The following is a 22,034-nucleotide window of genomic DNA, read 5'->3' on the forward strand; positions in this document are numbered from 1 at the left end:
CTGAAAGAACTGGGCATGTTTAGCCTGGAGAAGAAAAGTTTGAGGGGAGACATGATAGCACTCTTCAAATACTTAAAAGGTCACACAGAGGAGGGCCAGCATCTCTTCTCGATCATCCCAGAGTGCAGGACAGGGAATAACAGGCTCAAGTTAAAGGAAGCCAGATTCCAGCTGGACATCAGGAAAAACTTCCTGACTGTTAGAGCATTATGACAATGGAATCAGTTACCTAGGGAGGTTGTGGGCTCTCCCACACTAGAGGCCTTCAAGAGGCAGCTGGACAACCATCTGTCAGGGATGCTTTAGGGTGGATTCCTGCATTGAGCAAGGGGTTGGACTCGATGGCCTTGTTGGCCCCTTCCAACTCTGCTATTCTATGAGCTTAATGGGGGAAGGGGGGAATCTTCCCAAGCCTTATAGAGCATCAGTGGCTGTTTTCCCCAGGATGGAACTGAGCAGGGACAAAACAGGGATCTCACCTAGCTCCTCCTCTTCATGATCGCTGTGGGGTCATACATTCCCGCAAAGCACCCCTAAAATCCACCACACACACCCAGAAGGCTATACGAATCACTTAAGGAGGTTCTTTGCGTACAACAAAGCTCTTTTCCTCAGTAATCCGAGTGAAGCAGCCTTGGGAATGATGGCAGAGCTGGAGGTGTGGAAATGGCATCAGCCAGAGCAGAACGTTCTGAGCATGTACAGAGGGTCTTTGTTGCAGTCAAATGCAAAACTGCACATGCTCAGTACATTATTAGGATTTGCAAACTTTGTGTGTGTGTGCTAACATAACAGGATGGGTATACTTAGCTCTAACATGGAAGAGTTATGGGGATGCAGCATGCCCATCTCCCTGGCTTTGTTTTATATGTGTCTAGCTTCCCATGTGCCTTATTTCTTTGACTCACTGTCTGTGAAGCCCCCTGGTTTCTGGATTCTGAGGTTTACGCTTCAGAATAATCTCTGTGGCACCAGTGAGAGACTTCCTTCTGAGTCAACATGCATCTTAACAGGGATGACCCTGAGAGACCACGAGGCTCAGAGGCGTAGGATTTCCCTAGCTGCCACACTGGTCAGTCCCCTGGTGCTCAATGGGGGATTAATCCCATGGAAATGAAGAGAGACTGAAAGAACTGGGCATGTTTAGCCTGGAGAAGAGAAAACTGACGGAAAACACAGAATCATAGAATAGCAGAGTTGGAAGGGGCCTACAAGGCCTTCGAGTCCAACCCCCACTCAATGCAGGAATCCACCCTAAAGCACACCTGACAGATGGTTGTCCAGCTGCCTCTTGAATGCCTCTAGTGTGGCAGAGCCCACAACCTCCCTAGGTAACTGGTTCCATTGTCGTACTGCTCTAACAGTCAGGAAGTTTTTCCTGATGTCTAGCTGGAATCTGGCTTCCTGTAACTTGAGCCCGTTATTCCGTGTCCTCTGATCATCTTACCTGCTCTAACAGTCAGGAAGTTTTTTCTGATATTTGGACATGATAACACTCTTCAAGTACTTGAAAAGTTGTCCCACAGAGGAGGGCCACGATCTCTTCTCGAATTGTGGGCTCAAGTTAAAGGAAGCCAGATTCCAGCTGGACATCAGGAAAAACTTCCTGACAGTTAGAGCAGCTTGACAATGGAACCAGTTACCTAGGGAGGTTGTGGGCTCTCCCACACTAGAGGCAGCTGGACAGCCATCTGTCAGGGATGCTGTAGGGTGGATTCCTGCATTGAGCAGGGGGTTGGACTCGATGGCCTTGTAGGCCCCTTCCAACTCCACTATGATTCTATGAAATGGGATTGCTGGTTTGGATTCCCAGGCAGAGAAAAATTGCTGCTCGGCCTTCTAAGGGTTAAAGGAAGAGGAGACGGATTCCTAGAGAAGAAGGAAATTGGGTCAACGGGAGGAGGGAGGGAGTCCTCCAGAGCAAAAGCACCACCCCATCCTGCCTGGTGCTTGGTCTTTGGCGAGAAGTTGCGGCTGCGAGGAGGCCGGGACTGGTTCCTCCATCAGCGCAGAGCCACCTGGAGTAAGTCTCTGGACCCCCTTCTGTGGGGGGCAGGGGAGGACTGACCTTTTTCCTCCACCCAGGAGGACCCGGTGAGTCCCCACCACCTCGCCCCGTGTGCATTTGGGTGCAGGGAAGACATCAAGCTGCAAGCTCAACACTCCCAACCTAGGAGTTGTAGATGTGTTGGACTACAACTCCCAGCATCCCCGTGCATGCTGGGGGATTCTGGGAGTTGTAGTCCAACACATCTGGTCTAAGTGACCCAGGAGGAAAGCCTGCGGGATCACCTTCTCCCGTACAATCCGCCCCACACACTCCGGAAGAATTTACTCCAGTCACCAAAAACAAGGATGACAACCATTACCCAGAGGACCTTTTCTTCTGCCGCTCTCGGTTTGTGGAATGGCTTGCCGGGAGAGATTCATCAACTTAACAGTCTTCCAGAATTTTGTGAATTATTATTATTATTATTATTTATTTATTTATATAGCACCATCAATGTACATGGTGCTGTACAGAGTAAAACAGTAAATCGCAAGACCCTGCCGCATAGGCTTACATTCTAATAAAATCATAGTAAAGCAATAAGGAGGGGAAGAGAAGGCAAACAGGCACTGGGTAGGGTAAACAGGCACAGGGTAGGGAAAAACTAACAGTATAACAGTATAACTAACAGTCTAAAGTCCGAGCAACATCAAGTTTTAAAAGCTTTAGGAAAAAGAAAAGTGAACCACCCAGAGAGCTTCGGCTATTGGGCGGAATAGAAATGCAATAAATAAATAAATAAATTCCAGAATTTAAGAAAGCCATAAAGACTGATCTCTTCTGGCAGGCCTACCCAGTTGAATTTTAAGATGCCTTTTTAACAATGTGCTGCTTTTAATCATGTATTTTAAATATCTGGCCCTTCACTTTTCGGAGAATACCCTGTGGCATGCCCACATTAAAGCAATCTCATGTTCCACTAACCGTCTTCTCGGCCCTATTAAAAAGTTGTACCATACAAGGGCATCACTTAGTTGAACCTGCGGTAAAAGTCTATGCTGCCAAGATAATAACGCATCTTTTGTATGGAGCAGCAATTTGGGGTGTTTATTACAAAAATGAATTGGAACCAATACAGAACAAGTTGGCAGTGATACACAATATCCCCGGTGTACACAATATTCCCGGTGCACTACTAAGAACAGAAATAGGCCTCCCCTCTTTGAGAGCTCGCATACATAAATCTGTTATTCTGTATGCGAAAAAGCTCTCCCAGATGCCTGATCAACATCTGGCAAAGATGTGTTTCTTGGATCTACAGGAAAGGGATGGTTGGGCATGCATTGGTAGAATTCACCTCTCTTGGGCACAACTCTATATAGTCTATCCAACCGTCAAATTCGTGACTTAATATTCAGTAAGAATACTAGGGAGGACTTTCAAAACTTCATAGAAGGACACCCGGAGGATTTTAAAATCAGGTGGCTGTTGGCAGATACGGATAACTCAGTGAGTTGTAGGGTGGCTCTTCGCTTTAGCAGCATCGAAGCTAAGAAGTGCTTTTGTGGCGGGCCTAGACCTTGATCCCAGTTAAGGCTGATAATATCATAAAGGGTATTACTCTACTGATTTAAGATGAAGGCAACTATCTGAGGTCTTGTTTAGTTTTAATGTTTTAACCTGTTTTAACCGTTTAACTGTATCAATTAGACTAATGTTTTAATGGTTTATATGACACTGTAATGGCCATTGCCTACAAACAATAAAGGAACTGAACATAAAAATGTTTTAATCAGTTATGTGTATTTTATGGTGTTTGCATTGTACCCCACCTCGATCCAGAGGGAGGGGCAGGTAACAAATAAAATTATTATTATTATTATTATTATTATTATTATTATTATTATTATTATTGGAAAGGCACCATAAACTAACGCCAAAGGAGGAGGCAAACGCCAGTGCTCAAAGAAAGGAAGAAAATTTATTGTGCTCTACGCGCCTTGGAGAAGATGTCTCCTCCTTCAGGAGCTGCTTTTAGTTTTGAAATTCCTTAACTGCAAGAACGACAATATTTTCTTCTTTTTAGATGCTTGTATACGCTGTTTTTTGAGCATCTTCTCCGAAAAGCGTAGAGCACGATACATTTTCTTTCTTTCTTTGAGCACCCAATTTCGCCTCCTCCTTCGGTTTTTGTACAGAGAAAGCCACCAGATGCCAGCTGGAACTTCACTGTAGAATATGGTCCTGCCTCAAGAGTGCCCCAAAGAGCTCATTCACAAAATACGTTCTTGGCTTTGCAGGGCTCGGCCTACGTGGTAATTTTGCCAGTCTGCGGCAAAAGAGGAAAGCGATCCTTCGGCCATGTTGGAGGCCGCCTCTGTACGCAAAGTAAAGATGGAAGAACGGAACTTAGCAGGCCTTGAATTAGGGAAATCCCCTAGTACCATTCCAGATAGGAGCAGTGAAGGATTTGGGGAATCAGCTTTGCAGAGGATCCAGGCTGAGGACAACCCCAGACCAGAGGCACACCGCCAGAGCTTCCGGCAGTTCAGCTATGAGGAAGCTGAAGGCCCCCGGAAGGTTTGCAGCCGCCTCCACGACCTCTGCCGTCAGTGGCTAAAGCCGGAGCGACACACCAAGGCTCAGATGATGGACTTGGTGATCCTGGAGCAGTTTCTGACTGTCCTGCCCCCGGAGATGGAGAGCTGGGTGAGGGAATGTGAGCCGGAGACCAGTTTCCAAGCGGTGGCCCTGGTAGAAAGTTTCCTCCTGGGTCAGGCAGAGGACACAAAGCAGGAAGAGCGGCAGGTGAGAGCGTTTCACCCTGCTAGTTTAGAGAATTTTTTCAAGGATACCAGAAAAATCCCTATCAGTTGGCCAGAATTTTCGGGAAATCATTTATTTATGAGCCAACAGTGCAATATGGCTGCAAGAAAGGCAAATGCTATTTTGGGCTGCATTAATAGAAGTATAGCTTCCAAATCACGTGAGGTACTGGTTCCTCTCTATTCGGCCCTGGTTAGGCCTCATCTAGAGTATTGTGTCCAGTTCTGGGCTCCACAATTCAAGAAGGATGCAGATAAGCTGGAGCGTGTTCAGAGAAGGGCAACCAGGAGGATCAGGGGTCTGGAAACAAAGCCCTATGAAGAGAGACTGAAAGAACTGGGCATGTTTAGCTTGGAAAAGAGAAGATTGAGGGGGGAGATATGAGAGCAGTCTTCAAAAATGTAAAAGGTTGTCACACAGAGGAGGGCCAGGATCTCTTCTCGATCCTCCCAGAGTGCAGGACATGGGATAATGGGCTGCAGTTAGAGGAAGCAAGATTCTGGCTGGACATCAGGAAAAACTTCCTGACTGTTAGAGCAGTACGACAATGGAATCAGTTAACTAGGGAGGTTGTGGGCCCTCCCACACTAGAGGCCTTCAAGAGGCAGCTGGACAACCATCTGTCAGGGATGCTTTAGGGTGGATTCCTGCATTGAGCAGGGGGTTGGACTCGATGGCCTTGTAGGCCCCTTCCAACTCTACTATTCTATGATTCTATATACCGCCCTGTAGCCAAAGCTCTCTGGGCAGTTCGCAAAAGTTAATCATCAAAGAAGCGGATTCACCAACCCCCACCTGGTGCTTCTCCTGTACCATTTGGTTTCTAATCTGCCTTTATAATCCTCACTGCTCTTTCTGGTGCAGGACGTGTTTGCCGATGAGGCCACGAATATGGAGTCAGGGGAGACTCCATCACACGCCAGGCAGAGGTCGTTGCCCAGGTGGATTGTCCAGGAGGTGGACAAAGGGGGCACCTCACTAGGTAAGGAGTAGGCCCTGCTGGGTCTGCATCAAAGGGCCCTGCACAGGGAAGTCATGGAGGAGAATTTTGGGAGTGTGGCCTTTCTGGGAAAACCTTCCCCGCTTTCATGGTTAATAATAATAATAATAATAATAATTTATTTATTTGTTACCTGCCTCTCTCTCCAGATCGAGGCGGGGTATAACATAAATGCAAATGCCATAAAATACATATAATTAAAACATGTAAAACTAATACATCGTTAAAAGCAGCACACCATTGAAAAAGGCATCTTAAAATTCAACTGGGTAGGCCTGCCGGAAGAGATCAGCCTTTATTTATTTATTTATTTATTTAAGCATTTTTATGCCGCCATTCAGCCAAAAAAGGCTCTCACGGCGGCTTACAAAAGTATTTGACAGTCCCTGCCCACAGGCTTACAATCTAAAAGACATGACACAAAAGGAAAGGGGATTGGGAGGGAGGAGGAGGGGGGAAAGGAAAGCAAACTCAGGCACTACAATCTTAGTTGCAAAGTTCAGCAGTTACAGTTGACAGTTGGTAGCAGGAGGGAGGGGGCTCTCAGCTGGAGCTGGACCCAGGCACGGTGGAGAGGTGCCTGGCTGCTGCTTCCTCCCTCACTGGTGGCCTCTCCAGAGACAGTTGGTAGCAGGAGGGAGGGGGCTCTCAGCTGGAGCTGGACCCAGGCACAGTGGAGAGGTGCCTGGCTGCTGCTTCCTCCCTCACTGGTGGCCTCTGCACAGACAGTTGGTAGCAGGAGGGAGGGGGCTCTCAGCTGGAGCTGGACCCAGGCACGGTGGAGAGGTGCCTGGCTGCTGCTTCCTCCCTCACTGGTGGCCTCTGCACAGACAGTTGGTAGCAGGAGGGAGGGGGCTCTCAGCTGGAGCTGGACCCAGGCACGGTGGAGAGGTGCCTGGCTGCTGCTTCCTCCCTCACTGGTGGCCTCTGCACAGACAGTTGGTAGCAGGAGGGAGGGGGCTCTCAGCTGGAGCTGGACCCAGGCACGGTGGAGAGGTGCCTGGCTGCTGCTTCCTCCCTCACTGGTGGCCTCTGCACAGACAGTTGGTAGCAAGAGGGAGGGGGCTCTCAGCTGGAGCTGGACCCAGGCACGGTGGAGAGGTGCCTGGCTGCTGCTTCCTCCCTCACTGGTGGCCTCTGCACAGACAGTTGGTAGCAGGAGGGAGGGGGCTCTCAGCTGGAGCTGGACCCAGGCACGGTGGAGAGGTGCCTGGCTGCTGCTTCCTCCCTCACTGGTGGCCTCTCCAGAGACAGTTGGTAGCAGGAGGGAGGGGGCTCTCAGCTGGAGCTGGACCCAGGCACGGTGGAGAGGTGCCTGGCTGCTGCTTCCTCCCTCACTGGTGGCCTCTGCAGAGACAGTTGGTAGCAGGAGGGAGGGGGCTCTCAGCTGGAGCTGGACCCAGGCACGGTGGAGAGGTGCCTGGCTGCTGCTTCCTCCCTCACTGGTGGCCTCTCCAGAGACAGTTGGTAGCAGGAGGGAGGGGGCTCTCAGCTGGAGCTGGACCCAGGCACAGTGGAGAGGTGCCTGGCTGCTGCTTCCTCCCTCACTGGTGGCCTCTGCAGAGACAGTTGGTAGCAGGAGGGAGGGGGCTCTCAGCTGGAGCTGGACCCAGGCACGGTGGAGAGGTGCCTGGCTGCTGCTTCCTCCCTCACTGGTGGCCTCTGCACAGACAGTTGGTAGCAGGAGGGAGGGGGCTCTCAGCTGGAGCTGGACCCAGGCACAGTGGAGAGGTGCCTGGCTGCTGCTTCCTCCCTCACTGGTGGCCTCTGCAGTGACAGTTGACAGCAGGAGGGAGGGGGCTCTCAGCTGGAGCTGGACCCAGGCACGGTGGAGAGGTGCCTGGCTGCTGCTTCCTCCCTCACTGGTGGCCTCTCCAGAGACAGTTGGTAGCAGGAGGGAGGGGGCTCTCAGCTGGAGCTGGACCCAGGCACAGTGGAGAGGTGCCTGGCTGCTGCTTCCTCCCTCACTGGTGGCCTCTCCAGAGACAGTTGGTAGCAGGAGGGAGGGGGCTCTCAGCTGGAGCTGGACCCAGGCACAGTGGAGAGGTGCCTGGCTGCTGCTTCCTCCCTCACTGGTGGCCTCTGCACAGACAGTTGGTAGCAGGAGGGAGGGGGCTCTCAGCTGGAGCTGGACCCAGGCACGGTGGAGAGGTGCCTGGCTGCTGCTTCCTCCCTCACTGGTGGCCTCTGCAGAGACAGTTGGTAGCAGGAGGGAGGGGGCTCTCAGCTGGAGCTGGACCCAGGCACAGTGGAGAGGTGCCTGGCTGCTGCTTCCTCCCTCACTGGTGGCCTCTGCAGTGACAGTTGACAGCAGGAGGGAGGGGGCTCTCAGCTGGAGCTGGACCCAGGCACGGTGGAGAGGTGCCTGGCTGCTGCTTCCTCCCTCACTGGTGGCCTCTCCAGAGACAGTTGGTAGCAGGAGGGAGGGGGCTCTCAGCTGGAGCTGGACCCAGGCACAGTGGAGAGGTGCCTGGCTGCTGCTTCCTCCCTCACTGGTGGCCTCTGCACAGACAGTTGGTAGCAGGAGGGAGGGGGCTCTCAGCTGGAGCTGGACCCAGGCACGGTGGAGAGGTGCCTGGCTGCTGCTTCCTCCCTCACTGGTGGCCTCTGCACAGACAGTTGGTAGCAGGAGGGAGGGGGCTCTCAGCTGGAGCTGGACCCAGGCACGGTGGAGAGGTGCCCGGCTGCTGCTTCCTCCCTCACTGGTGGCCTCTGCACAGACAGTTGGTAGCAGGAGGGAGGGGGCTCTCAGCTGGAGCTGGACCCAGGCACGGTGGAGAGGTGCCCGGCTGCTGCTTCCTCCCTCACTGGTGGCCTCTGCAGAGACAGTTGGTAGCAATTTATGGCTTTCTTAAATTCTGGAAGACTGTTAAGTTGACGAATCTCTCCTGGCAAGCCATTCCACAAACTGGGAGCAGCAAAAGAAAAGGTCCTCTGGGTAATACCTGTCAGCCTAGTTTTGGCTGGCTGAAGGAAGTTCTTCCCAAAGGACCTGAGTGTGCGGGGCGGATTATATGGGAGAAGGCGATCCCGCAGGTAATAACCAGGTTGGTAATAACCAACACTTTATACTTCGCTCGGAATCTAATTGGCAGCCGGTGAAGTAAGAGCTCAAGAGGGAAACAGGGCTTAAAATATATGAACAATAATTATTCTTTAACTGTTGTCTTGAAGGTGTGATTCCGTTAGTCTGAGGTTGGACAACGTCAGGACCCCCGATTTCCGCTGACAGACTGCTCCCCTCCCACTTTTAGAGGTGAAAAAAATATTTAAAAATTAAAAATGGCATCCATCATGACTACAGAGCACTATAAGGGTCCAAATTAGCTAAATTCCTGAAAGGTAGCAAGACCACATAAAGAGTTTACAATTTATTTATTTATTAAATTTATATACTGTCCCATAGCCAAAGCTCTCTGGGCGGTTTACAAAAGTTAAAAACAGTGAACATTAAAAAAAGTATGTTTTTTTCGCACTTGCACCAGTTTTAAAAATCTCTTCACTGGCTGCCAATTAGTTTCCGGGCAAAGTATAAAGTGTTGGTTATCACCTTTAAAGCCCTACATGGTTTGGGTCCGGGCCACCTGCGGGATCGCCTCGTCCCGTACAATCCGCCCCGCACACACAGGTCCTCTGGGAAGAATGTACTCCAGTCAGCAAAGAGTAGATTAACAACTGTTACCCAAAGGACCTTCTCTTCTGCTGCTCCCAGACTGTGGAATAGCCTGCCGGAGGAGGCTATTCAAGAAAGCTGTCAAGACTGATCTCTTCCGGCAGGCCTATCCAGTGGAATTTTAGGATACTTTTAGGATGTTTTTAACAGTGTATGCTATGTTTTTAATCAGTATTTTATGGTTGCTGTTGTTCCCCGCCTTGATCCAACCGGAGAGGCAGGTAAGAAATAATAATAATTATATCTTCGTAAGGTGTTTCTACAACAGTAGGGTGACCATATGGAAAGGAGGACTGGGCTCCTGTATTTTTAACAAGGACATAGAAAAGGGATTTTTCTAATTTTTTTTTTAATTATTATTATTATTATTATTATTATTATTATTATTATTATTATTATTATTACTACTAGTTGTTCCTTCTCTTCCCAGGAGGTGATTGGTGTGACAACGAGAATGAAGGAGAACCACTCAGGGTGTTGTTGGAAACAACCAGATATAAACTGGTGGAAGAGCAGAGGACAAGAACTGAAGCAAAGGAGAAGAGGCAAGATGAAACCTCTGGTTCTCAGGGTAATGACACCCGTGAAACCACAGTCCAGGAAATAATACATAAAGGAAAAGAAAGGTGTAAGTGCCTTCTGTGTGGGAATAGCTTCAATTGCATCTCATGCCTTAATTTCAACAGGGGAACTCACACAGGGGAGAAATCTTTCAAATGCTGTAAATGTGGAAAGACCATCATTAGGGAAAATCTTCCTTCTCATCAAAGAATTCACCAAGTGGAGAAACCATTTAATAGTCTGGAATGTGGGAAGAGCATACGTTGGGACGAGTCGGTTACTTTACATCAGTGTATTCACACTCGGGAGAAGGCATTTAAATGCTTAGAGTGTGAAAAAAGACTCCCGCAGAAGATACGCCTCACTCCTCATCAAGTCACTCAGACAGTGAAGAAATCATTTAAATGCTCGGAGTGTGGAAAGAGCTTTAGTCGGCACTTACATCTTATGTCACACCAAAGAATCCACACAGGAGAGAAACCATTTAAATGCTCGGAGTGTGGAAAGAGCTTCACTCAGAACTCACAACTTATGACGCACGAAAGAATCCACACAGGGGAGAAACCATTTAAATGCTTGGAGTGTGGAAAAAGCTTCAATCGGACCTCGCACCTTATGGAACACCAAAGAATCCACACAGGGGAAAAACCGTTCAAATGCTCAGAGTGTGGAAAGAGCTATTTTTGGAGACACTCCCTTATTTCACATCAAAGAATTCACACCGGGGGGAAATGATGTAAACATTTAGACTAGAAAGAGATTTTTGTTGGGTAACTCCTTTATTTTTTGTCAATGAATTCACACAGGGGGGGAAATATATAAAATCATGATGTGTGGAAAGAGCTTCAGGTAGAAAGAGAACTTTAGTACTTTTTAAGGGTTTACTCAGGATACACTAGAGTTCAGCATGAGTTATAGAGAAAGCCTTAAAACAATAAAAGACTGTCCGTAGAGGGAAACCATGCTTGAATTGTGGAGAGATCTTCCATGAGAACTCATCCCTGACTAAAGATCCTTCTGAAACCAAACTAATTCTTCCAAGTGTAGAAATCCCATCAGATCCAAGGGTCACATCACTTCAAATAGTCCATACATGGGTGAATCCTAGCAGAAGAAAGAGAACTGTAGAAAGGAGGGAGGGGGACCTTCATGTTTAGAGGAAGTGTATGAATAAATAGACTGTGCAGAATACTATTACTTGCACCTTGAGCCCAAACACAGAATCCACAATTGGAGCTGACAGTATAAATGCTCAGAGATCTGCAAATCCCCAAGTTATATTGTGGATGAGTGAATCTGCTGAGCAAAAGTTCGGTTGAGACCATCAGCTTACTCATCATACTAAGGTCATGAATAGGGTCTGGAGCATCTCTCCTATGAGAGAAGGTTGCAACAGCTGGGATTGTTTAGCTTGGAAAAAAGGAGGCTAAGAGGAGACATGATAGAGGTGTGCAAAATTATGCATGGTGTGGAGAATGTGGATAGGGAGACATTTCTCTCCCTCTCTCAAAATATTAGAACCAGGGGACATCTCATAAAGCTGATGGGTGGGAGATTCAGGGCAGATGAAAGGAAGGACTTCACACAGCACAGAGTTAAATTATGGAACTCAGTACCACGAGATGTAGTGATGGCCACCAATTTGGATGGCTTTAAAAGGGGGTTGGATAAATTCCAGGAGAAGAAGGCTATCGATGGCTACTAGCCCTGATGGTTATGTGCTACCTCCAGTATCAGAGGCAGTAAGCCTGTGTGTGCTAGTTGCTGGGGAACATGGGCTGGAGGGTGCTGTTGCGCCATGTCCTACTTTGTTGGTCCCTGGTCGATGGCTGGTTGGGCACTGTGTGAACAGAGTGATGGACTAGATCAGCGGTTCTCAACCTGTGGGTCGGGACCCCTTTGGGGGTCGAACGACCCTTTTACAGGGGTCGCCTAAGACCATCGGAAAACACATATTTCCTATGGTCTTAGGAAACGAGACATTTCATTTATTTGTAATTAGAAATAAATATTTCACAATATATAATTACATATTGTTTTTGTGATCACTATGCTTTAATTATGTTCAATTTGTAACAATGAAAATACATCCTGCATATCAGATATTTACATTACGATTCATAACAGTAGAAAAATTACAGTTATGAAGTAGCAACGAAAATAATTTTATGGTTGGGGGGGTCACCACAACATGAGGAACTGTATTAAAGGGTCGCGGTATTAGGAAGGTTGAGAACCACTGGACTAGATAGACCCTCAGTCTGATCCAGCAGGGCTCTTCTGATGTTCTTAGAATAATGTGCTTGGGCATCTTTGGTGAATGAACCATGACTCTTAGCAACTCAATTCAACTCCACCACCATTGGAAGAGATAATCCATAAGGAATTTAGGTCACTTCATTGTGGGGTGAAAAGATGACTAAGGGTGTAATCCTATGCATGCTTAGACAGGAAAGAAAGTCCCACAACTCCCAACTTTCCCCAGCCAGCAGGGTGCATCTGAGGGATTTCTGCTCAACGCAGATGCATTTAGTATGGTTCGAGGAAGGGATGTTGCTAGGGAGCTTCCTATTAGCATTAATGGTCTTTTTCTAAACTTAATTGCTGGGTGAAGGGATTTTCAGGGTGCACAGGGATGGGGGTATTAACCCTTCCCTCCCCAGCTGCAATTCCCCATGAAAATTGCCCCCTACATGGCAATTAAACTGAAAAAAATATCTTCCATTTGCAGCAGTGGTCACATAGGGAATAGACTCAGGGCCATGGGAAATAGTTTCGGGGCCCATTCCCCATGAACCCAGTCCTAACAAAGCTGCTGGTTCAGGGTCTAACGGGGTTCCGTTCTATCCCCCATGCTGTTTTACATCTACGTTGAACCACTGAGTGAGCTTTTCTAGGGACTTACTGTGCCTTGTCGTCTGTATGCGGGCGACGCGTAGCTCGTTCTCCTTTTCATCCCCTTCTGGTGTGGCCGCGTGAGTGCTGAATCAGTACCTCTCCATGAAAATGAACTTGAATGCCCTAACCCTAAAGTAAGGGTCACGGAACCTCTAGCTTATGCCACCCTTTTCAAATCCTGCCCCCTCTTACTTTTGAATCTGTTTTCCCCGCTCCCATTCTGGTGTTTCTCTGTTTTCTTTTTCTCTTTAAATTGGGCACTGAAAAAGGCTCCCAGAGCTCAGAGAGGAACTGCTTTTCTCTGTTCATGTGTGCTGGAGTGGCTACGGTGTCGGACTGGGAGTCAGGAGATGCGGGTTCTAGTCCCCACTCAGCCATGGAAGCTCATTGGGTGACTTTGGGCCAGTCACAGACTCTCAGCCCAACCTACCTCTTCACACAGCGCATAGTTAAATTATGGAACTCTCTAACACAAGATGTAGTGATGGCCACCCATTTGGATTGCTTTCAAAGGGGGTTGGATACATTCCTGGAGGCAAAGGCTATCAACACCCTGATGGACGTGTGCTACCTCCAGTATTCGAGGCAGTAAGTCTGTGTGCACCAGTTGCTGAGGAACATGGGCTGTTGCACCGTGTCCTGCTTGTTCATCCCTGGCTGATGGCTGGTTGGCCACTGTGTGAACAGAGTGCTGGACTAGATGGACCCTTGGTCTGATCCAGCATGGCTCTTCTTATGTTCTTACCTTGAAGGGTTGTTGTTGTGAGGATAAAATGGAGACGAGGAGGGTTATGTATGCCACCTTGGGTTCCTTGGAGGAAAAAAGGTGGGATATAAATGCAATAGTAAAAAAATAAATATTGCACCAGTCCTTCCCTTTGCTGGTTTTGGATTCATTTGGGAGCCCAATTCAAAAAGTGCTGGGGTTTACCTATAAAGCACTGCACAGCTTGGAAACTCCATATCTTAAGAATGGCGTTAAAAAGCCTGGGTGAACAGAAAGATCTTTGCCTGGTGCCAGAAAGGTGTATGTACATACCCATGCCTTAAGATCATCAACGGAGTTCCTTGTCTGAGTTCCTCCTCCAATTGAAGCAGGGAGCATGGCAATGAAACACATGGCCTTTTCACTGGTGGCTTCCCAATTTTGAACAGTATCCCTAAAGACGCCTGCCTTGCACCTACTAAAACATCTTTTTGTCACCAGGGAAATATCTTTTTGTCCATCCAGATTTTATTTTTTAACTTACTCTTTTTAAAAATCTGTAACCGTTTGTGAAAGTTTAGATTTATTATTTTTAAGTTTGATATGAATGTTGGTCTCTGTTTTGACTTCTTCTGATATATATTTTTAACCCTAGGGCTGTAGCTCTCCACATGTCTCTCTCTTCTGGAGTTGTATCAATCTATGGTATATTACTTTGTTTTATGTTTTTGATTTAATTTTATGATACCTAGAGGACTAGATTGATAGGCTGCAAATAAAGGTAAATAATCGATAAATAACAATTGGTGTAAAGAATATTAAATCTCTTTGAGTGCCTCTAAACATGTAAAGAGTGTCTTTCTTTCAGTCAAATGCAAATGCTCTACTTTTTTATTTAGCAGGATTTGCAAACTTTGTGTGTGTGCATTAAAATACCGGAATAGAATGTACTAGCTATTGTATTTCATGGAATGGGGTTGGGGGTCCGGCTTGCCCATCTTCCTGGCTTGGTTTCATTCTTTCTGTTTAGCCTCTCATCTCCCATATTATTATTTTTGTCTCTCTGTCCGTGAAGACCCCTGGATTCTTGGCTGGAATCTGAGGGGCACACGTTACAATAAGCTGTATCGAACATAGTGTAGGATGACCATGTGGAAAGGAGGACAGGGCTCCTGTATCTTTGTTGCAAAGAAAAGGGAATTTCAGTAGGTGTCATTTGTATGGATGCAGCACCTGGTGAAACTGCCTCTTCATCACAACTGTTAAAGCTGCAGGTGCTATACTAGAGTGACCAGGTACAAAAGAGGACAGGGCTCCTGCAGCTTTAACGGTATTAGTAGTAGTAGTAGTATCCTGGGCCTCATGGTGGACTTACAAAGTTTAAAACATACATGGAGGGGGCAACATTTTAAATACACAACAAAATTATAAGTCATTAACATAGATGGAGGGCCAGATTATTCTCCAAAGGCCTGCTGGAACAAACAAGTTTTTGCCTGCTTCCAAAAGCCCATCAAGGAGGGAGCCAGTCTAGCTTCCCTCGGAAGAGAGTTCCAGAGCACTGGAGCAGCCACCGAGAAGGCCCTCACCCATGTTCCCACCAAGTGCGCCTGTGAAGATGGTGGGACTGAAAGAAGGGCTTCTCCAGAAGATCTCAAAGCACGGGCAGGCTCATAAGGGAGAATACGGTCTTTCAAATAACCTTTGTGAGGAAGAGGGAATTTCACCAGGTGCTGCATATATAAAAATGACACCGCCTGAAATTCCCTTTTCTATCCAACTGTTAAAGATACAGGAGCCCTGTCCTCCTTTCCATGGGTCACCCTAACATATTGGGAGACTTGTGTCTGAATAAATGTGCACAGGATCCCGTAATACGCTATGCATTGACCTGGTTCGCACAATACAACAGCCCCTCATGGGTTAATTAACCCCTGAGCATCTGGGGTGCGTGCCGGCCACCATTACAAATATGCAACCCCCATTCAGGGTTTATTGTTTCATGCAACCCCAGCTGGTGGGAGTTATTCAAACGCTAAAGCCAGTGTGCACCAGTTGCTAGGGAACATGGGTGGGAGGGTGCTGCTGTAAGATGTCCTCCCTGTTGGTCCCTGGTTGACAGCTGGTTGGCCACTGTGAACAGACTAGATGAACCCTCGGTCTGATACAGGAGCCCTGTCCTCCTTTTCATATGGTCACTGTAGGGACCGCTGCTGCTTTTTCCTGGTCTTTTCTCAGCCTCCCATCTTTTCTGTCTCTCTATCACTCCTCTATTTCCTGCAGGCCTTTCTTCACCATCCCAGTCTCCTTTTTTCTCCCCAGCACCTCCCTTCCTCCTGTAGCCCTTCAGGGTCAAAAAGAGATTGAACTCTAGATATTTCCCTGGAGCGCGGGAGAGGGGGACATATTGCAAAGGGTAACACTAGTTTTGTCCAGGATGTATTTAGGAATTATAATTGTGTGGGCGTTGGGTGGGGGAATTCTCCATCTCTTTCACTCAGATACCCTGAGTTTTAAGAGTACCCTGGAGTTAAAATCATAGAATAGTAGAGTTGGAAAGGGCCTCTTAAGGCCATCGACTCCAACCCTCTGCTCAATGCAGGAATCCACCCTAAAGCATCCCTGACAGACGGTTGTCCAGCTGCCTCTTGAAGGCCTCCAGTGTGGGAGAAGAGCCCACCACCTCCCTAGGTAACTGGTTCCATTGTCGTACTGCTCTAACAGGAAGTTTTTCCTGATGTCTAGGCGGAATTTAGACTGACCCCATTATATTGCTTCCCATTCAGAATTTTGTAGTGGTAGACAAAATAGAATAGAATAAAAAGAATAAAAACACATTAAAAGTAGATTTTTAAAAAGAAACGAAGTGCAAAATAAATCACAGCTGGTCATCAAGGGCATGGAGCAACGACGTTTTCAGGAGGTGCCGGAAGGAGTACAAAGTTGGCACCTGCCTGACCTCCATAGGAGTGGGGCAACCCCACTGACGGCTCTTTCCCTGGTGGACTCCAATCATAGAATCATAGAACAGCCGAGTTGGAAGGGGCCTACAAGGCCATGGAGTCCAACCCCCTGCTCAATGCAGGAATCCACCCTAAAGCATCCCTGACAGATGGTTGTCCAGCTGCCTCTTGAAGGCCTCTAGTGTGGGAGAGCCCACGACCTCCCTAGGTAACTGGTTCCATTGTCGTACTGCTCTAACAGGTTCATGTGGAACCAACAGGACTTATTTTATTTATTTATTTATTTAAACATTGCATCCCTGCCATGGATTTATGTATGTGACTGGTGAGTTTGGTTGATGCGTCTCATTCGGAAGTGGGCCGTTCTGGGCCATTCCGTCCTGCTCCAGATGTGTTCTGGGCATTATGGGGTTAATAATGTCTAGGGTGACCCTATGAAAAGGAGGACAGGGCTCCTGTATCTTAAACAGTTGCATAGAAAAGGGAGTTTCAGAAGGTGTCATTTGTATATGTGGAGAACCTGGTGAAATTCCCTCTTCACCACCACAGTTAAAGCCGCAGGAGCTATACTAGAGTGACCAGATTTAAAAGAGGGCAGCTTTAACTGTGGTGATGAAGAGGGAATTTCACCAGGTTCCCCATATATGACATCTGCTGAAATTCCCTTTTCAATACAACTGTTAAAGATACAGGATCCCTGTCCTCTTTTTGATATGGTCACCCTACCTAAAATATTGTTCTCAGGCATCTCGAAGACTCGCCGCTATTTTGGGCATGGCTTTCTTAAATGAAGAGGCCGCTCCGTTCTGCTCCGTTCCGGCTTTTACTCTGTCCCCATTTCTAGAGATGCCACTTCCTGCTCTGCCCCCTTTCCAATCCAGGTGGGGCGGAGTTTCCGAAGGGTTCCCCTTTGCAGCAGGATCGGGTGAGTTGTTTTTTTGCATTGGGGCGAAGGTGATCCCCAGGGGTGCAATGGGGGTCTTGGTGGAAAATGCTGGCTAGACAGGCAAATGAGGGGGGAGGAAGCCCCCCTAGACGGAGAGATGCCTCAGTGCCCCCCATCCACCCAGGCAGCTGCAGATGGTGTGGTTGGGGGGCACAGAACACAAAGGCCTCCCCCATTATTAGATTGTAAGCCTATGCGGCAGGGTCTTGCTAGTTACTGTGTAATCTGTACAGCACCATGTACATTGATGGTGCTATATAAATAAATAATAATAATAAATAATAATTTCTCCTCCAGTCTACCCAGCTGACCCATTCAGTTAATGGCTTTCCTGCTCAGTGATACACCAGAAAGCCCCTCCAGCACATCTCTGGTTGTTGAATACAAGGTCCTTTCCCTTTGGCTGAGTTCGGACGACAACTGGGGGAGGAGGGGGGCAATAGGGACAGAATGGAAAACAACCCTCGATTAGCGTGTCGTCCAAACTCAGCCTTTGGATAAATTAAAATGGGTTTCAAGCTGGTTTGCATTTTTCTTGTGGGCTGGAAGAGGGGGTTGCGGGGGAGAAAGTGAAGCGGATAGAAAGTGAGGCAGGTGGCTACCAGGAGCAGGGCCTTCTCTGCTGTGGCACCCCAGCTGTGGAATGAGCTCCCTAAGGAGGTTCGCTTGGCACCTACATTATATGCTTTTAGAAGCCAGGTGAAGACCTTTTTTATTCTCCCAGCATTTTAACAGTCTATAAATAAATTTTAACTCAGTGTTTTAAATTTGTAATTTTGCATTGCTGCTGTTTTTATCTGGTTGAGCTTTTATATTGTATTTTATATTATGGTTTTATACTGTTGTTTTATACTTTGAATGTTTTAATTTTTGTGAACCGCCCAGAGAGCTCCGGCTATTAGGTGGTATAGAAATGAAATGAAATAAATAAATAAATTAGAGGCCGGTTGGCTCTTTGTGCTGTAACTCGACCACCCGCAGTCACATAGTCTTCATGGAAAGTTTTCTTGGGTTGACAGAGTATAAACTGATAATGATTAAAAAATCAGACAAGCCACAAGGATCAATCTAAAGATGTGTGGATGTCCTTATTTGATATCTCAGGTTGCTTAATCCTTTAATGTATTGTAGGGTGACCCTATGAAAAGGAGGACGGGGCTCCGGTATCATTAACAGTTGTATTGAAAAGGGAATTTCAGCAGGTGTCATTTGTATATATGGGGAACCTGGTGAAATTCCCTCTTCATCACAAACAGTTAAAGCTGCAGAAGCCCTGCCCTCTTTTGATCTTTTGGTCACTTTAGTATAGCTCCTGCAGCTTTAACTGCTGTGATGAAGAAGGGATTTCACCAGGTTCTCCATATAGACAAATGACACCTGCTGAAATTCCCTTACAACTATTAAAGATACAGGAGCCCTGTTCTCCTTTTCATATGGTCACCCTATGTATTGTTAAATTTCAATAACCAATAAAATATATTTTTAAAAACGCTTTGGCTCAGCCATGCAGCTGCAGATTGAGAGGTTGGAGGGTGTGCGTGAGAACACTTATCTTCAACTCTTGATAATCTTGCTCCATCTACAACTCGGATAGTTCGCCCTTCTCAACCCCAACCGTGGCTCACCTCCTTCCTCCGCTACCTTCGCTCTTGTTCCCGGACAGCTGAACGCCTTTGGCGTAAGACCAGGGACTGGGTGGACTTTGTCCATTACAAATTTGTACTCTCCTCTTTCTCTTCTGCCATTTCACTGGCCAAACAGCAGTACTACTCAATGTTGATCCATTCAAATGCTAGGCATCCTCAGCGGCTCTTTGCGTCCTTCAATTCTCTTCTGAAGCCTAATCCACCATCTCTCCCCGCCTCTCTGTCTGCTAATAATTTTGCCTCTTTTTTCAATGCTAAAATCCAAACTATTCGCTCTGATCTTCAACTGTCTAGCTCCTTCCTATCTCTCCTCTCTCATCTCACACTATTGCCCCGCTCGTGCTCTTCGCTCCTTTGATGCCATGTTTCTCGCCTGCCCAAGAGTCTCTACTTCCCTTGCTCGGCTTCGTCCATTTTCTTCTGCTGTCCCTTAAGCCTGGAACGCTCTTCCAGAACATCTGAGATCCACAAGTTCAATCGCAGCTTTTAAAGCTCAGCTAAAAACTTTTCTTTTTCCTAAAGCTTTTAAAACTTGATGCTGTTTGGACTTTATACTGTTATACTGTTCGTTTTACCCTACCCTGTGCCTGTTTACCCTACCCAGTGCCTGTTGCATTCTCTTCCCCTCCTTATCGCTCTACTATGATTTTTTTTTATAGTTTTTATTTGTTTTCTACACTATATAAACATACATAAAACATTGCAATAATAATAATAATAATAATAACAAAGAAAAACATCAAACAACTGCTACATACATATTGAATAAATGTTGAGTACATATATGTTGAATAACTATTACCTATACATTATCATACTACAACATAATCATTCTTAACATAAAAGTGCACCCCCCACCTCGGGATCATTCCTGAGTCCAAAATCTAATCGTTTCCTCTGCTGGCGGTTTCCCACTTCCCTTAGTAAACACAAATATTAGGAACTGTTTCCAGATTCCTTCAAACTCATTTATTTTAGTTACGCCTTTTCTCCACTTAATATTACATGTCAATTTATCATTAATGGCTATATCCCATACTTCTTTGTACCATTCTTCAATAGAATATTCCCCTTGAATCTTCCAGTTCCTAGCTACCATCAATCGCGCTGCAACCAGCAAACTCGATATCAGCTCTATAGTTCCTTTTCCACACTTCATATCTTCAAACAGTGACAGCAATGCAATTCTACTATGATTTTAATAGAATGTAAGCCTATGCGGCAGGGTCTTGCTATTTACTGTTTTATGCTGTACAGCACCATGTACATAAATGGTGCTATATAAATAAATAAATAAATAAATAATAATAATAATAATAATAATAATAATAATAATAATAATAACACTACTCCCCACCCCCTGGCATTGCAACGGATTTATTTATTTCATTTATGAATAACACGGAGTAACGGGCTCAAGATAAAGGAAGCCAGATTCCAGCTGGACATCAGGAAAAACTTCCTAACTGTTAGAGCAGTATGACAATGGAATCAGTTACCTAGGGAAGTTGTGGGCTCTCCCACACTAGAGGCCTTCAAGAGGCAGCTGGACAACCATCTGTCAGGGATGCTTTAGGGTGGATTCCTGCATTGAGCAGGGGGTTGGACTCAATGGCCTTGTAGGTCCCTTCCAACTCTGCTATTTTATGATTCTGTTATTTATATCGTGGCTTTTTTTCCTCTAGGGCACACAAGGTGGTGTACATAATCCTCCTTTCCCTTTTTGTCCTCACAACAACAACCCTGTGAGGTGGGTTGGGCTGAGAGTCCATGACTGGCCCAAAGTCACCCAGTGGGGTTCCATGGCCGAGTGGGGACTAGAACCCGGATCAGCCGACTCCCAGTCCAACGCTCTAGCTGCTACGCCACACTGGCTCTCCATTGCCATTTCAGGGAGCCCCTGTCCTGCTCTGTGATGAACTAGAAGGGTCTTTCAGCTTCTCCCTTAACAAGATGCTATCTTTAGATGGATTAAAGCCTTTCCAAGCTGGTTTGCGTTTACATAGTAAAGGTTAAAAGAAAAGAGGTTGAGCTGTGGGGGGGAGGTGTGGGGGAAAGGATGCCGTCCTTTTGTTGTGGTTTTAACCAGACGCAGGTTTTGGATTGTGAGCGTTGGGTGAAGAAATCTTACTTCCATCTCACCCCCTGTCTCTAGTTTAAGCTTGAGCCTTGATAATATCTTGCCTTTCCTACAGGGAGATAACCTAGTTGCTTTCAGAAGCCCGTCTGCTTTTTCTTTGTCAAACATCTTCCTACCTCCGTCAAGCGTATAATCGTTCGTCGACATTCGTGTTTACATTGTAGAAATCGACAACACTGCTGATTCAGGAAGCCCTAGGAAAGAACTTGGCTGAAAGGCCAGGAGATCATCTCTGTGGGTCGTCCTGGAGCCCAGATCAAAGATGGAAGATCAAGACTCAGTTGGCCCAGGAGCAGGAAAAGACTCCAATGCCGTCAAGGTTGAGAGCAGTGGGGGATTCTGGGAAAGTGCCACGCAGAGGATCCTGGGTGAAGACACCCTCAGAGTAGATGTACAGTGCCAGTGTTTCGGGCAGTTCCACTACCGGGAGGCCGAGGGCCCCCGAGAGGTTTGCAGCCGGCTCCATCATCTTTGCTTTCAGTGGCTGAAGCCGGAGCGACACACCAAGGCTCAGATCCTGGACTTGGTGATCCTGGAGAAATTCCTGACTGTCCTGCCCTCGGAGATAGAGAGCTGGGTGAGGGAATGTGGAGTGGAGACCAGTTCCCAGGCGGTGGCCCTGGCAGAAGGCTTCCTCCTGAGCCAGGCAGAGGACAAGAAGCAGGCAGAGCTGCAGGTGAGACAG

At 47.0% G+C, this 22,034-nt stretch overlaps 2 protein-coding genes across 3 annotated transcripts in view; both read left to right on the forward strand.

The window, feature by feature from the left end:
- Positions 1-1,961: 1,961 nt before the first annotated feature.
- LOC134396405 (zinc finger and SCAN domain-containing protein 2-like) lies at positions 1,962-14,429 on the forward strand. Of its 2 annotated transcripts, none has more exons than XM_063122894.1 (4): positions 1,962-2,023; positions 4,291-4,798; positions 5,681-5,798; positions 9,920-14,429. In XM_063122894.1, exons 2-4 carry the CDS (start codon positions 4,352-4,354, stop codon positions 10,783-10,785), a joined length of 1,431 nt encoding a protein of 476 aa, XP_062978964.1. In that variant the 5' UTR covers positions 1,962-2,023; positions 4,291-4,351; the 3' UTR covers positions 10,786-14,429. The 2 variants fall into 2 exon arrangements, with proteins under 2 accessions (XP_062978964.1, XP_062978963.1); XM_063122893.1 differs by having other exon boundaries at positions 1,969-2,094.
- A 7,089-nt stretch (positions 14,430-21,518) lies between these two features.
- Positions 21,519-22,034, forward strand: part of LOC134396293 (zinc finger protein 420-like) — a 162,263-nt gene continuing 161,747 nt past the window's right edge. Inside the window, exon 1 of the mRNA XM_063122728.1 lies at positions 21,519-22,025. Coding sequence (XP_062978798.1) covers positions 21,612-22,025 — 414 coding nt within the window. The 5' untranslated portion in view covers positions 21,519-21,611. The remainder of the gene's footprint in view (positions 22,026-22,034) is intronic.

Source organism: Elgaria multicarinata, chromosome 3, assembly GCF_023053635.1.
Source record: "Elgaria multicarinata webbii isolate HBS135686 ecotype San Diego chromosome 3, rElgMul1.1.pri, whole genome shotgun sequence".
Classification (NCBI taxonomy): domain Eukaryota; kingdom Metazoa; phylum Chordata; class Lepidosauria; order Squamata; family Anguidae; genus Elgaria; species Elgaria multicarinata.

What these genes read in the sequence shown, in the direction of transcription:
- LOC134396405 (XM_063122894.1), top strand. Translation starts at nt 4,352, where the DNA reads ATGTTGGAGGCCGCCTCTGTACGCAAAGTAAAGATGGAAGAACGGAAC. An exon ending in CAAAGCAGGAAGAGCGGCAG is followed by an intron (nt 4,799 to 5,680) that starts GTGAGAGCGTTT and finishes TTTCTGGTGCAG; the next exon opens with GACGTGTTTGCCGATGAGGC. An exon ending in CAAAGGGGGCACCTCACTAG is followed by an intron (nt 5,799 to 9,919) that starts GTAAGGAGTAGG and finishes TTCTCTTCCCAG; the next exon opens with GAGGTGATTGGTGTGACAAC.